Source organism: Chiloscyllium plagiosum, chromosome 1 (genome assembly GCF_004010195.1).
Source record: "Chiloscyllium plagiosum isolate BGI_BamShark_2017 chromosome 1, ASM401019v2, whole genome shotgun sequence".
NCBI classification, from domain to species: Eukaryota; Metazoa; Chordata; class Chondrichthyes; order Orectolobiformes; family Hemiscylliidae; genus Chiloscyllium; species Chiloscyllium plagiosum.
This window is the reverse complement of record NC_057710.1, coordinates 6,787,258-6,804,161: the sequence shown is the minus strand read 5'-3', so window position 1 is coordinate 6,804,161 and position 16,904 is coordinate 6,787,258. Positions and strand designations below refer to the sequence as shown.

Here is a 16,904-nt window from a genome sequence, read left to right as displayed (position 1 = left end):
GAGACATCCTTGATCCTGGCATCAGGGAAACAACACACCATTCTGCTTTTTCTCTGCTGGCCACAGAAACGTCTGTCTGTACCTCTGACTACAGAATCCCCTAACACAATTGATCTCTTGGAAGCCGATGTACCCCTCGATGCATTAGAGCCAGTCTCAATACCAAAAACTTGGCTGTTTATGCTACGTTCCCCTGAGAATCCATCACCCCCTACATTTTCCAAAACTGCATACCTGTTTGCAATGGGTATATCCACAAAAGACTCCTGCTCTAGTTGCCCACCTCTCTTACCCTTCCTGGAGTTAACCCATCAATGTGACTGTATCTGAGACTTTCCCCCCTTTCTATAACTGCCATCCATCACATACTGTTGCTGTTGCAAATTCCTCATTGCTTCTATTTGTCTCTCCGACCGATCCACTTGACCTGATAAGATTCGCATCCAACAGCATTTATGGCAGATATAATCCGCAGTAACCCTTAAACTCTCTTTAAACTCCCACATCTGACAAGAAGTACATATCACTGTAAAGACCATTTTTACTCCTTCACAATCTACAGACCCAGAAAATAACACTGTCTTATTCCTCTCAAACAACTGCCACAGGTTAAATTAATAGCTATGGCTTATATTTTAAGTTTAATCAAGAGACTTATCTCCATAAATATATAATCAAGATAGAATCCACTGTACCCACTACTACAGCTTTTCTCTAGGACAGACTTAAAACAACAATTAACTTATCTGATTCTGTGCTGTGAACTTCGCCCAACAGTTCCTCCAAGATTAGTTGTGAATTTCACTGTTTGTTAATTTTCCCAGATGCACTTCAATGTCCAGCGATACACGAATTCAAACTGCAAAGGCAGTAATTGTGCAGGTTTTCTGTCTCTCTCTCTCTCTCCTGCACTGACCTCACGATGTGCTTCGTTTGTCTGCTCTTCTCCCTTTTAAAACTGCTGTTGTTTTGACTTTTTTTTTCCAAAGTTCTAAAACAATGCAACAGCATATAAAACAGTAATTGCTGCTCCTGGAATTCGAGGAAATCACCTCCAACACGGAATCTGATTGGAACTTACAGAATCCAGAGAGGCCTGGATAGAGTAGATGTAGAGAAGATGTTTCCACTGGTAGAGGAGATGAGGACCCAAGGGCACAGCCTCAGAATGAAGGGACAACCCTTTAGACCTGAGAGGAGGAGGAATTTCTTCAGCCAGAGGGTGGCGAATCTGCAGAACACATTGCGACAGAAGGCTATGGAGGCTAAGTAGGCAGAGATAGATGGGCTTTTGATCAGTAAGGCGACTAAGGGTTATGGGCAGAAAGTAGGAGAATGGGGTAGGGATGGAGGTGGAATTGAGAAACATAGCAACTGTGATCAAATGGTGGAACAGACTTCCTGAGTTGAATGGCCTAATTCTGCTCCTAAATTGAATGGTCTTTTGGACTGGCCCTAATGTCTTCTCTGTGGCTCATTGTCCAATTTTACTGATGCCTTTTTGAAGTCTCTTGCAGCATTAAGGGCATTCTATAAATGTATCTTGGTGTGTCTAGATGGACTTATTGACCACAGTCAAGCATCATTTATAGCCAGATTCTAAAATACAGGTGTTCGAGAAAGTAGTGGTGTTGCAGAAGTGGGGCACAATGGTTGCTGAATATTTGCTGCTGATATTCCCTCCCTTCCCCTCTATTCTGGACACTAATTGTATTCCAGTTGTGCCCCATCAGCTAAAACAGCATTAAAAAGAGTCTTGGGATCTCTCAGCCAGCAGGAAAGCAATTGCATAGATGTCAACATGAAATGTTATTATGTTGCTATGGTCACACACTGTTAATCATCTCTACTTTCTGCTTTTCCTTCAGCAACAGAACAGGCCATACCAAAGTAAAATAAAAGCGACTGTGGCTCCCCTCCCATTAGTCTGTCAATTCACCAATCAGCCTAAGACTTTCCGGCCTGCATTGCCTATGAGCGCTTGCTCTTCTAGAGCAGCCCCATTTCCAGAGGATGATGATGAATTTCTGACAGGCTTCTGATACTGATATTAAACCATTGGAACGCAATTTTCTGAGACCACTAGCTATTCTGAGAGAGGGGTTGAAAATTTCATTAGTTTTAGTTTGGAGAATTTTTTTCTGGCTTGAAAAATTTAGAATGGCATTTTCCTGATAGTTGGTTACAGAGTTTCTGATGGGAGTTCTGATGTTACATCTAGTCAGTCTGTTATGATACAAATTACCCCTAGATTTATTTTCTGGATAAATTTTCATTGCCTAGATCTTAACCTTGCAAACACTCTTCCTTCATTTCTGAATTCCAAATTTAAACCCAGCCAGATGAACAAGGTAAAAGAATCTCCTCTGCCTGCTAGCTACATTGCTTCTAGGTGAGCTGAAGTTGGGAACATAGAAACAGGAGTAGTGAATCAGTCTCTCAACCGTCCTCCAATTTGTATGGTCTTAGACCATTGCCTCAAGGGTGTACAATTCATGAGTTAAACAGAGTTCACAATCCCAGTGCTAACAATTGGAAAGATATGATGCTGAAATTTTTGGCTGGGGCACCTTGTTGGCACAGCGTAGAGCATTTTTTAAACTCTTAATATAATCTGTCGTATGCCTGAGTAGGAAGTAGTAAATGTAGACATCTGGTCCCCAAAATTAAAATGTTCGGTTTATTTCGATAATTTTCTTTGAATAAAAAAAAACTTTTTTAAAAAAAATCTTATTTCTCCAAAGCCCTCCAGCCTTAGTTACAACTTCAGTACAGCTTTGACTTGCATATTAATCACTTATGAACCTTTCTAAAATTACCTTGTGGAATAATGAATATGATCAGTAAAAATAAATATCAGTGATTTGGCGCAAGTTGAGATTCATGGATTTGGAATTTGAATTCCTAATCTGACTGTGCCATCATCAGGGAGATAAATATGTCTCCTAACTGACTGGCTGTACCTTGCAGCTGGGAGAAACTTGGGGGAAGAAAAAAGTCATTGCTTTGTTGATGGGGAACAGTGTGTCACATAAGCCACAAAGACAAGGTGATTGAAGGGGAACTAAATAGAAAGGAGGCATGCAGAGATTTTAATTGGAAGATGCTAATTAAAAGTTGGGAGAAAGGAATAAATACTTTATGTGTAGCTATTGCCTGTACTAGGTATTCAGAATATGATTATAAGCATAGTAATAAGCCTAGCTTCTTCACTGCATTCTTAATTTTAATAGGTACTGCAAATAACCTGTTCAAGTTAAATGAGTAACCTTTATACAGCTTTTATCAGGGGCATTCCCCCTCTGGTAATTTACTATGAAATATTCTTTTGTACAACTTGAAGAATACGTTTAATTGTATTGAGAGATTTCTGTTGTTGTAAAATCTTACTATATTTAATAGTCAATAAAATATAGCAATAAATTTCTTCCAACACTCAAAAAGATTAAGCAGCTGTAATTTATGGAAACTTGCAGAAAGTCAGAAAATGTAACCATTACTTGATGGTCCACTGCTGCAACTTGTAGAATGTAAACACACATTAGACTGGAAATTATGGATTCTGCAATTTAACTCCATCCACCTGCCTTGGGATCCATGCCCATAATACCCTCGCCTAACACCACAAAATTATCAATTTCAGTTCTGAAGTTTTTATTTGACTTATCTTAGCATTTTGATTGATAGGGTTTCTGCACTGTTAGAAGATCTGCCTTCCCAGATGAGATATTAAACCTGAAGGAGTCATATGGTTATAGAGCACAGAAACAGACCCTTCGGTCCAACTCATCCATGCTGACTCACGCTTAGTCAGGGCTGTCCTGGCAAGTCAGAAGGTGGGGGGCAGTGAGCAGAGCTAGTCATTGGGGTTTGAAGACAAGAAAAATAATTAGTGGCTGCTCAGGAGGCAGTCCATGGAGTCCTGAGGAAAGGAAGCAACCTGTCTGGGAGGCCTCAAAAACATTGTAGCAATAGTATTAAAGACTTGCACTCCAGAATCAGCTGCATCCTGACCCAAACCATTCCAATACAGCTACAACAGCAGTATCCACCTGCAATGTGTAAAATTGCCCACATCGGTCCTGTATCCTAAAAGCAGGGCAGATATAAACCAGCCAATTACCAATCTACTCTTACTAGTCTATTCTTGATCATTAAAGGGACGGTAGATGCCATAAACATTATTATTCAGGCACTTACTCAGCAATAACTTGCACACTTATGCTCAGTTTACATTCTACCAGGGTCATACAGTTTATGACCTCACTTTAATTCTGGATCAGTCATGGAGAATATATTTGAACTCCAGATGCAAAGGGAGTGTGTTTACCCATGGCATCAAGGTAGCATTTCACAGCATGTGGCATCAAACTTCACAAGCAGAACTCCCAATGGTTAGAGTCACAGCTAACACAAAGATGGATGTTTGTATTGTGGTTAATCATCCCATTACCAGAACTACTGCTACAAGGGAAGTTTCCTTGACTGAGGCTTTGTTGGTATCAAGACTTTTGGACTTTTGTAACTATTATATCTACATACATAGCTCTGACTGTACATTTCTCCTTTTGCGCAACACACTTATGGTGTGTTGTCAAAGAACATCTGCAGCCTCAATTTGGGACATCCTGAGGTACAAGTCACAATATAGAAAATGTGTTGGAAGTTGCATATTTTTATTTCTATACATATTTATATTTGGGCAATTGGATTTCAAAATAGACAGCAATCAATTTTGATTCGTGGTGAAGCTTTTTTTTCTTACAAGATCAGAAGGTCATTAAAATCAGGGAACTAAGTGCATCATTTCCAAGAAACCATGTGATTGCATTTGAGTGCCTGGTCAGCCCTGTAATCTTAATGGATAAATTTACACTATTGAGTTAATCACAGACAGAGTAAACATATTAAGACAATTAACTTAGTTTTGACTTTAAAACAAAAGTTCAAAGATTTAGTTGAGAAGAACCTAATGTTCAGTTCAGAAGGTAGAAAAGTTTCTCCAAACAGGAGAATCAAGTCAGTTCAGAAGTGGTTTCTAGTCTGTGGAGTATTCAAGGCAGGATAGATGCTTCCAAGTTGAGAAATTTAGGCCATAGAATTATGAAAGGGTCATGTTAGAGGACTCTGACAGGAATAGTAAAATTGTCTCCATACTTCAGGAAAAAGACACTAGGAAATAACAGTTAACATTTAAAAAGCTGGAATAGGAGTAATATTTCTCTAAGATTTCTCTGTAATTGTGATAGGAAACAGGTTGAAACTTTGTTTTGATGCTTATGTTAAGATATTCTGTCTTATATATATTGTTTTATTTCTTTATTATGTATTAAATTCATGTTCCATTGTTAAGGAGCATCTGCAGCTTCAATTGAATATGACCACAGCATGAACCAAATGCAAAAAAATACAAATGATCTATCAAGCCAGGTTTTATTGTCCAGCATAACATCTAATTCTGATCACTTCAAAACGTAAATCAAAATTTTATTTTTACTATTGTGTTTGTGCATAGATTGTAAATGTCGAAAGGCTTTTGTAGCTATTTCATGTTCACATTAACATAAAGTGAGGTTTGAAATTTGCATTTACTAATATTCTGTAAATAGAAGGGAAAACTCACAGGGTGGTAGGGAACATAGTGAAGTTATTTGGACAGCTCTTTTGAAGAGTTGACATATGGGCTGAATGCCCTCCTTTTGTGCACAATTCTATAAAAGGTTTCCTCTTGGAGTCAGAGAGATGTACAGCATGGAAACAGACCCTTCAGTCCAACCCATCCATGCTGGCCAGATATCCCAACCCAATCTTGCCCCACCTGCTGGCACCCCGCCCATATCCCTCCAAACACTTCATATTCATATACCCATCCAAATGCCTTTTAAATGTTGCAATTGTTCCAGCCTCCACCACTTCCTCTGGCAGCTCATTCCATACACGTACCACCCGATGTGAAAAATTTTCCCCTTAGGTCTCTTTTATATCTTTCCCCTCTCACCTCAAACTTATGCCCTCTCGTTTTGGGCTCCCCGACCCTAGGGAAAAGAATTTGTCTATTTATCCTATCTATGCCCCTCAATTTTGTAAACCTCTATAAGGTCACCCCTCAGCTTCCAAGGGAAAACAGCCCCAGCCTGTTCAGCCTCTCCCGATAACTCAAATCCTCCAACCCTGACAACATCCTTGGAAATCTTTTCTGAACCCTTTCAGGTTTCACAACATCTTTCTGATAGGAAGGAGACCAGAATTGCACGCAGTATTCCAACAGCCGCCTAACCAATGTCCTGTACAGCCGCAACATGACCTCCCAACTCCTGTACTCCATACTCTGACCAATAAAGGAAAGTATACCAAACACCGCCTTCACTATCCTATCTACCTGCGACTCCACTTTCAAGGAGCTATGAACCTGCACTCCAAGGTCTCTTTGTTCATCCAATTTTGGTGTCATCTGCAAACTTACTAACTGTACCTCTTATGCTCGCATCCAAATCATTTATGTAAATGACAAAAAGTAGAGGACCCAGCACCGATCCTTGTGGCACTCCACTGGTCACAGGCCTCTAGTTTGAAAAACAACCCTCCACCACCACCCTCTGTCTTCTACCTTTGAGCCAGTTCTGTATCCAAATGGCTAGTTCTCCCTGTATTCCATGAGATCTAATCTTGCTAATCAGTCTCCCATGGGGAACCTTACTGAAGTCCAAATAGATCACATCTACCACTCTGCCCTCATCAATTCTCTTTGTTACTTTTTCAAAAAACTCAATCAAGTTTGTGAGACATGATTTCCCACCCACCAGGACATGTTGACTATCCCTAATCAGTCCTTGCCTTTCCAAATACATGTACATCCTGTCCCTCAGAATTCCCTCCAACAACTTGCCCACCACCGAAGTCAGGCTCACTGGTCTATAGTTCCCTGGCTTGTCCTTACCACCCTTCTTAAACAGTGGCACCATGTTTGCCAAATCCAGTCTTCCAGCACCTCATCCGTGATTATTGATGATACATATACCTCAGCAAGAGACCCAGCAATCACTTCTCTAGTTTTCCACAGAGTTCTAGGTTACACCTGATCAGGTCCTGGGGATTTATCCACCTTTATGAGTTTCAAGACATTCAGCACTTCCTCCTCTGTATATGGACATTTTGCAAGGTGGCACCATCTATTTTCCTACATTCTATATCTTCCATGTCCTTTTCCACAGTAAATACGGATGCAAAATACTGTTTTGTATGTCCCCCATTTTCTGCGGCTCCACACAAAGGGCACCTTCCTGATCTTTGAGAGGCCCTATTTTCTCCCTTTTGTCCTTCATGTATTTGCAAAAACCCTTTGGATTCTTCTTAATTCTATTTGCCAAAGCTATCTCATGTCCCCTTTTTGCCCTCCTGATTTCCCTCTTAAGTATACTCATACTGCCTTTATACTCTTAAGGATTCACTCAATCTATCCAGTCTATATCTGACATATGCTTCCTTCTTTTTCTTAACCAAACCCTCAATTTCTTTAGTCATCCAGCATTCCCTACACCTACCAGCCTTTCCTTTCACCCTGACAGGAATATACTTTCTCTGGATTCTCGTTATCTCATTTCTGAAGGCTTTCCATTTTTCAGCCATTCCTTTACCTGCGAGCATCTGCCCCCAATCAGCTTTTGAATGTTCTTGCCTAATACCGTCAAAATTGGCCTTTCTCTAATTTAGGATCTCAAACTTTTAAAACTAGTCTATCCTTTCCCATCATTATTTTAAATCTAATAGAATTATGGTCGCTGGCCCCAAAAGACTAAAAGTTAATTACCCATTTTAGCTCGTAGAATAAGTGTAGGTTATTTTACATTGTGAAATCCCTCCTCCCACCACCACTTACATTGCAATTTTGCATGTTTTTGAACTATCCACAAGTACAAATTTAATTTCCCCTTTTTATTCGAACGTTGACAGCTTCTCATGCAATAAATGAAAAAGGGAATCTATTTCCACATGTGAATCCAGTCAAATGCCAGTGTGATTTACCTTTCAACTTCAAGTGTATATATCAAACTATTTAAAGAAAAAAATATTTTCATGCAAACAAACTCAATATATGGAGCTCAATCAGTTGCCTCTTTTGGAAACTCAAGCAGAATGACAGATTTCTGCATGAGTCTGAAACTAACATATGAGAAAAAGATCAGCTGAGCATTAAAATAGAGAAGTAAAACCAGAAAATAATATTAAAATCTAAAAGATCTGAAACTAATGTGGAACCAAAGTAAGTCTGACTTTTAAAAGAAACAAGGAAGCTTACAAAGAGAACTGAAACACACACATTTGTTAAAGAGCTAGTACGTTCTATTTATAGAGTTTCTGGAACCATTTGTGTTTCCACCACGAAAGATAGCTCAGTAAAATACATCATTGGATTATCAATCATTTGACTGATTATTTAAATCCAATGGGGAGTTCAAGAAAAACTTATTTACCTAGGGGATAGTGCAAATGTAGAACTTGCTACCAGATGTAGTCATGGTAAACACACAGTTCGATTTAAGCAGAAGCTAACAAAGTACATAAAAAGGAGAAAGAAATAGGTTGTGCTGATAGGGTTAGGTTGGAGGAGGCTGACATGGCACGGGCCTATTATAACTTCCATAGATTCATACAGCGCAGAAAAGACCCTTCGGTCCATCGAGTCTGCACCGACATAACTATCACTAATAGTGCACTTGTCCCATATCCTTGAATAAAAAGAGAACAAACAACAAGGAAATTTAAAGCCCAGGAACAGGCCCTTTGGCCCTCCAAGCCTGAGCCAATCCAAATATACTGTTGAAACCTGTAGGTCAATTCCTAAGCATTTGTATCCCTCTGCTTCCCACCTACTCATGCATCTGTCCAGACACATCTTAAATGAATCTACCGTGCCTGCCTCTACCACCTCTGCTGGCAACACGTTCCAAACACCCACCACCCTCTTATGAAGTACTTGCCGCATGTATCACCCTTAAACTTTGCACCTCTCACCTTGAAAGCATAACCTCTCGTTATTGAATCCTTCACCCTGGGAAAAAGCTTATCTCTATCCACCCTGTCTATACCCTTCATGATTTTGTAAACCTCAATCAGGTTCCCCCCCTCAATCTCCTTTTTTCTAGTGAAAATAAACCTAACCTACTCAACCTTTCTTCATAGCTAGCACCTTCCATACCAGGCAACCTCCTCGTAAACCTTCTCTGCACCCTCTCCAAAACGTCCACATCCTTTTGGTAATGTGGCGACCAGAACTGTACACAGTATTCTAAATGTAGCCAAACCGATGTTTTGTACAATTTTAACATGACTTGCCAGCTCTTATACTCAATACCCTGTCCAACGAAGGCCAAGCATATTATATGCCTTCTTGACCACTCTATCCACCTGTGTAGCAACCTTCAAGGTACCATGGACCTGCACTCCCAGATCTCTCTGCCCATCAACTTTTCCCAAGGCTCGTTCATTCATTATATAATTCTGTCTATAATTAGACTTGCCTAAATGTATCACCTCACATTTGTCTGGATTGAAAACCATCTGCCACTTTTCCGCCCAACTCTACAGTCTATCTAGATCCTCCTGTATTCTCTTATGCTTTCTGCTACTCCACCAATCTTTGTGTCATCTGCAAACTTGCTGATCATACCAACAGTGCCCTCTTCCAGATCATTTAGGTATATCACAAACAATAGTGGCCCCAATACTGACACCACTGGTCACCTTTCTCCATTTCGAGAAACTCCCTTCAACTACTACTCTCTGTCTTCTGTTGCTAAACCAGTTCTTATCCACCTAGCTAGAACACCCTGCACACCATGCAACTTCACTTTCTCCATTAGTCTACAATGGGGAACCTTATCAAACGCCTTACTAAAGTCCATGTATATGATATCAATAGCCCTTCCTTCATCTAACAATTTGGTCACTTCTTCGAAGAAATCTATTAAGTTGCTAAGGCACGATCTCCCCCACACAAAATCATGTTGCCTATCACTGATAAGCTCATTCTTTTCTAAATATAAATAGACCCTATCTCTCAGTACCCTCTCCAGCAACTTCCCCACCACCAGCGTCACGCTCACTGGTCTGTAGTTACCCAGAATATCCCTACTACCCTTCTTGTACAGGGTTGCTCTTGTATATGAGCAACTTTCCAGTCCTCCAGCACCTTACCTGTATTTAAGGATGCCACAAAGATATCTGTCAGGGCCCCAACTATTTCCTCTCTCGCCTCCCGCAGCAACCAGGGATAGATCCCCTTTGGTCCTGGGGATTTGTCCACCTTAATAACCTCGAGCATATCCAACAAATCTTCTCTACTTATGCCAACGTAATCCAGACTAATCAAACTTCTATTTTCTGGATCAGTGGTGCTGGAAGAGCACAGAAATTCAGGCAGCATCCGAGGAATCCGATGCTGCCTGAATTGCTGTGCTCTTCCAGCACCACTGATCCAGAATCTGGTTTCCAGCATCTGCAGTCATTGTTTTTACCTAATCAAACTTCTATCTCTAATCTCAACATTCATCATGTTCCTCTCCTCAGTGAACACTGATGCAAAGTAATCATTCAGAATCTCAACCATTCTCTCTGGTTCGGCACACAGCATTCCTTCATTATCTTTTAGTGGACCAATCCTTTCTCGAGTTACCCACTTGCTTCTTATATAAGAATAAAATGCTTTAAGATTTTCCTTAATTCTGCTTGCTAAAGCGGTTTCATGACTCCTTTTAGCCTGCTTGATTTCTTGTTTAAGACTTGTCCTACTCTTCAGATATTCCTCCAGGGCCCATCCTGTTCTTAGTTGCCTAGACCTTATGTGCGCTTCCCTTTTCCTCTTGGCTAGTCGTACAATTTCTCCTGCCATCCACGGTTCATCAATCTTGCCCTTCCACAGGACACACACAACCGTTAACCTATCTTTGAAAGCCTCGCACATCTCAAATGTGGACTTCCCTTCAAATAGCTGTGTCCAATCCACATTTCCCAGCTCCTGCCTAATTTTGATATAATTGGCCTTGACTCAGTTTAGTACTCTTCCCTTAGTCCACTCTTTTCTTTATCTACAAGTATTCTAAAACTTACAGAACGGTGGTCACTGTTCCCAAAGAAATTCCCCACCGCAACTTCTACCACTTGTCCTGGCTCGTTCCCCAGTACCAGGTCCAATGTGGCCCCTTCCCTCGTCGGACTATTGACATACTGCTGTAGAAAACTCTCCTGGAAGCTTCGTACAAATTCTACTCCATCCAGACCTCTGACACTAAGTGTATCTCGGTCAATGTTGGGAAAATTAAAGTCTCCCATCACCACTACCCTGTTGCCTTTACATCTATTCATAATCTGTTTACCTATTTGTTCTTCTACCTCACGCTCACTGTTGGGAGGCCTGTAATACAGCCCCAACAATGTAACTGCACCCTTCTTATTTCTCAGCTCCACCCATAATGCCTCACTACCCAAGACTGCCATAGTGTCTCCCCTAGCACACTGCCTATTCTTCCATTTATTAATACTATCTTCATAATTCTTAGAATCTCCACCTAATTGCCTACTTGTTTTCTCTTCTGGTTTCCAGTCCCCTGCCACATTAGTTTAAAACCTCCCCAACAGCAGTAGCAAAAACTCCCCCAAGGACATTGGTTCCAGTCTGGTTCACATGTAGACTGTCCCTTTTGTAATAGTCCCACCTTCCCCAGAACCGGCCCCAATGTGGGCGACACGGTGGCACACTGCTGCCTCACAGCACCAGAGACCCGGGTTCAATTCCCGCCTCAGGCGACTGACTGTGTGGAGTTTGCACATTCTTCCCGTGTCTGCGTGGGTTTCCTCCGGGTGCTCCGGTTTCCTCCCACAGTCCAAAGATGTGCAGGTCAGGTGAATTGGCCATGCTAAATTGTCTGTAGTGTTAGGTAAGGGGTAAATGTAGGGGTATGGGTGGGTTGCACTTCGGCGGGGCAGTGTGGACTTGTTGGGCCGAAGAACCTGTTTCCACTACTGTAAGTAATCTAAAAAAAAGTCCAATAAATCTGAACCCCTCCCTCCTACACCATCTCTCAAGCCACGTGTTCATCCTGCCTATTTTTTCATTTCTACACTGGCTAGCACGTGGCACTGGTAGTAATCCCGAGATCATTACCTTTGAGGTCCTCCCCTTTAACTTCTCTCCTAGCTCCCTGAATTCTTTCAGGACCTCATCTTGCTTTCTGCTTATATCGTTGGTGCCTATATATACCAAGACAACTGGCTGTTCACCCTCCCCTTTTAGAATGCTCTGCAGCCGATCGGTGACATCCCTGATCCGAGCACTTGGGAGGAAACATACCATCTGGGAGTCCAGTTTTCAGCCACAGAACCGTCTATCTACTCCCCTCACAATAGAATCCCCTATGACTATGGCCCTCCGAGTCTTTTTCCCGCCCTTGAGTAGCAGTGCCCACCATGGTGCCATGATCTTGACAACTGCTGCCCTCCCCTGGTAAGCAATCTCCCCCAACAGTGTCCAAAATGGTATACCTGTTTTGGAGGGAGATGACCGCAGGGGACACCTGCACTGCCTTGCTACTCTTTTTCAGTCTTTTGGTCACCCATTCACTGTCTCCCTCAGCAATCCTAACCTGCGGTGTGACCAGTTCACTAAACGTGCTAGCCATGACCTCCTCAGCATCGCAGATGTTCCACAGCGAGTCCATCCACAGCTCCAGAGCCATCATGCAGTCAAACAACAGCTGCAGCTGGACTCACTTCTTGCAAGTCTAAGAGTCAGGAACATCAGACACGTTCCTAAGCTCCCACACCAAGCAAGAGTCACATGCCACGGGCCAGAGGTCCCCTGCCATTGTAAGCTTAGCTTTATATGAACTAACTGAAACCAGACAATGCACTTAAATAAATGAAGAAAGAAAGATAAGAAATAAAAGCCTTACCTTACAGGGTCTTTTTCTTCCGGTGAGGGGGGGGGGGGCAGGAGGAAGATACTGCACGTGTAGTATCTCTGGTTTAGCCACTGGCCAAATATAAATTAAGCCCTTACCTTCCCGGCAGCCCTCGCTTCACTCCTCCTTCTCTCCTTGCCGCTCTGGCAAAATGGAGGCCCAACTCCCAAGGTAAGTCCCTTTTTATGCGGGAAAACTTACCCTTTCCAACAGCCCTTGCTTCACTCCTCGCCACTCTGGCAAAACGTTGTGACATTTTTAAAAAGTTACGATTTCCAGCCTCCACTATCGTCCCAAGCAGTGCATTCCCGAATCCTATCGCCCACTGAGTGAAAATGTTTTTCCCAAACCCTTTCTGAATTTCCTGCCCCTTACCCTAATATAATGCCCTGTTGTATTTTCTCCCTAAACCTTGTGGAAAGCTGCTCTCTATTCACCCTGTCCATACTCCCCAATCATGCCCCCCCCACCCCCGTCTTCTCTGCTCTAAAGAAAACAATCTAAGCATATCTAGTCTCTCCTTATAGCTCAATTTCTCCATCCCAGGCAATATGCTGTGAACCTCCTGTGTACCCTGTCCAGTGCTATTACATCCTTGCTGTAATGAGGCGACCATAACTGCTCACAATACTCCAACATAACCATCTTGCTCTCATACGCCAAGTCACAACTGAAAAAAGCAAGTATCCCCACTAGGGTGTTTCCTTTCTTCCTGGTGGTGGAAATTGAATAAAGATTTGTACACCCGTTGCCTTTCACTGTGTCTCACACCTGCACACACACATGTGGAAAATATAAGCACTACCAGAGTTAGGCAGTAGTGTGGGGGCAAAGGGAGAAAAAAAAAACAAGTATCCCATATACCTCCTTAAATATCCTATTCACATGCTCTGCTGCCTTCAAGGACTTGTGAATGGTTACTCCAAGATCCCAGTGTTCCTGTAAGTTACCCAGTGTCCTGCCATTCATTGAATACTCATCTTGTTTCTTCTTTCAACATGCATCACCTCACACTTATCAGGGTTAAATATCATTTACCACTGGTCTACCCATCTGAGTAACCCATCTATATAGTCTTGTAACCTACAAATATCTTCTTCACTATTAACCACTCTACAATCTCGGTATCATCTGCAAATTTGCTTCACATTCCCCCTACATTTTCATTTATATCACTTCTGTATATCGCAAACAAAAAGGACCCCAGTACTGATCCCCTGGCCTAGATGAACACTGGTCTTCCAGTCACTGAAACAGCCTTCTACCACTACCCTTTCTTTGACTAAACCAAATTCTGATCTTTCTCACCAGGCTTCCCTCAACTCCATGTTCTTTAACCGTCTCAATCTATTTCCCACTGGGACCTTGTCAAAAGCTTTACTAAAATCCACATAAACCACATCAACTGAACTTTGCTCATCCAGACACTTGATCACATTTTCAGGAAATTCGAACAAATTTGTTAGGCATGACCTCCCTCTGACAAAGCCATACCCAACTATCCCTAATTAACCCATGCCTTCCCAAGTGGGCAATCATTCGCTCCTTCAGAATTTTCTCTAATACTCTATTATTGACGGGAGACTCAGCAGTCTGCAATTTCCAGATTAATCTCCACCATTTTTCTTAAAAAATGGAATCATATTAGCCATCCTCCAATTCTCTGGCACTTCTCCCATGGCTGGAGTGGAATTAAAAATTTGTGTAGGAGACCCAGTAATTTTCTATCTCACCTCCCACAGCAGCCAGGGAGGCAATTCATCTGGGCCAGGCAATTTGTCTGTTTTTAAGTGTTACAGAGCCTCCGATACCTCCACATTTCCAATGTCAAGCTGTGCAAACTCCTCAGTCCCTTTTCCTGAATTTCATACCTACATTCTCTATTTCAGAGTAAATACCAAAGAGGAATATTCATTTAACACAATTCCAATATCCTGCAGTTTTACCCACTTGCTCCTTAATTAGCCCTACTCTTACCCTTTAATGTATTTATAAAATGTCTTGGAATTCTCCCTAATCCCATTTGCAGATTTTTTTTGTTACACCCCTTTTTGCTCTAATTGCTTTCTCGAGCTCCCCTGCATTGTATTCCTCTCTGACCACAACTGAATTGCTCCCTTTGGATTTGCAAAACGCCCTACTCTTCTTCCTTATCCAGTCCTGAAATGTTTAGACATCCAGAGTTCTCTGAACATATTGCTTCTGCACTTCCCTCTAAAAGCTTCATGTTGGATCTGGACTCTCTCCAGCTCCTTTTTGAATGCCGCCCAATGCTCTGCTGTAAATTGTTCCCAGTCTACCATGGCCAGATCCTGCTTTAGTTTAATAAAATCTGCCTTTGCACAGTCCAAAGCCATCTTTTGCAGGCCATCGTTTTCCTTGTCCAGAAAATATTTGGACTGTACTATGTTGTGGTGGCTATTGAACACCTAGCTAGCCTCTTTCCCCAGAACCAGATCCAGCACTGTGCTGACCCTTGTTGGCCCTTCTGCGTATCGATATGAAAAAATTCCTCTGGACATTTTCAAGAAATCCGCTCCTTCTAATCCCTTAACATTATGACTGTCCCAATTTATGTTGGGAAAGTTGAAACTCCTAATATAATTACCTGATTATTACTCTTATACACCTTTGTGAGTTCCTCTATTTCCCACTAACTCCCAGTAAGTTCTTTCCACAAAGCCTCATTTAGATATCATCTCTGCTTATTGCAGTAACTGATTCCTTAAAGTGCTACTACACCACCTTTTTCACACCCTCCCTTTGTCTCGCTTAAAAAGATTCTATACCTGGAATGGAGAATCATCAGTCCAGCCCTTCCCTCAATCATATTTCTGTGATGGCAACAATATCATACTTCCATGTCTCAATGCACATCATTAACTTATCAGTTTTACCTATTACACTCATAGCATTAAAGACTATCCAATCTTGCCTTACTCTTGACACTCAACATAGCTAAAATGACTTGCTTCCTTTTGCTGTAGCATGATGTGTCTCTGTTTTACCAAATATTGTGTCCCCTTCCCTGCTAGTTTAAACTGCATCCAACAGTACTAGAAAACCTACCTGCAAGGATATAGGTCCCAATGTAGTTCAGGTGCAGACCAGCCTGGTTCTATATTCCCTGATGAAGGGCTCCTGCCCGAAACGTCGCTTTTCCTGCTCCTCGGATGCTGCTTGACCTGCTGTGCTTTTCCAGCACCATTTTAATCTTGATTCTAATCTCCAGCATCTGCAGTCCTCACTTTCACCATCCTGGTTGTATATGCCCCACCTTCCCCAAAAATGGTCCCAATGATCCAGGAATCTAAAACCCTCTCTCTTGCACCAACTCGAGCCACACATTAATCAGCCCTATTTTCCCATTTCTAAACTCGCTCACACGAGGCACCAGGAGTAATCTGGAGACTGGATAACTGCCCTCAAGAAAATGGTGGTGAGCTACTGGTAATGGGTTGATACAGCAATGGCTCAATAAGCCACCTCAGCCACAACAAAACACATTTTTATCTTTTCCTTAATTTGACTTCATTTATTATTGTCACATGTACCAAGATACCGTCAAAAGTATTTTTTGCATGCAAACTAGACAAATCATACCTGACTTTAAGTACGTTAGAGTAATAGAACATTAAATCCTGCATTATGTTACAGCCACAAAGGAGGTTCAGAGAAAGATCAACTTTAATATCTGACAGGTTCATTCATAAGTCGGATCATTCGGGAGGCAGAGGGGTTCATAGATCAGAGTTATAGGGAAGTAGTAACTCCAAAGATGGCAGATAGATGGGTGACAGTGAGGGGGACTGGGAGGAAGCGCCAGTGCAAGGGACCCCCTGCGGCCGTTCCCCTCAAGAACAAGTATACCGTTTTGGATACTTGTGGGGGGGATGACTTACCAGGGGTAAGTAACGGGGCTCAGGCCTCTGGCACGGAGCCTGTCCC

General features: G+C 42.0%; 1 protein-coding gene across 1 annotated transcript in view; it reads left to right on the top strand.

Annotated features, from left to right (window-relative positions):
- LOC122555310 (meiosis 1 associated protein) overlaps positions 1–2,042 on the top strand; it is a 111,202-nt gene extending 109,160 nt beyond the window's left edge. Inside the window, exon 11 of the mRNA XM_043701562.1 lies at positions 1,869–2,042. Within this exon, the coding sequence (XP_043557497.1) occupies positions 1,869–2,042 (174 nt within the window). The remainder of the gene's footprint in view (positions 1–1,868) is intronic.
- Positions 2,043–16,904: the final 14,862 nt, after the last annotated feature.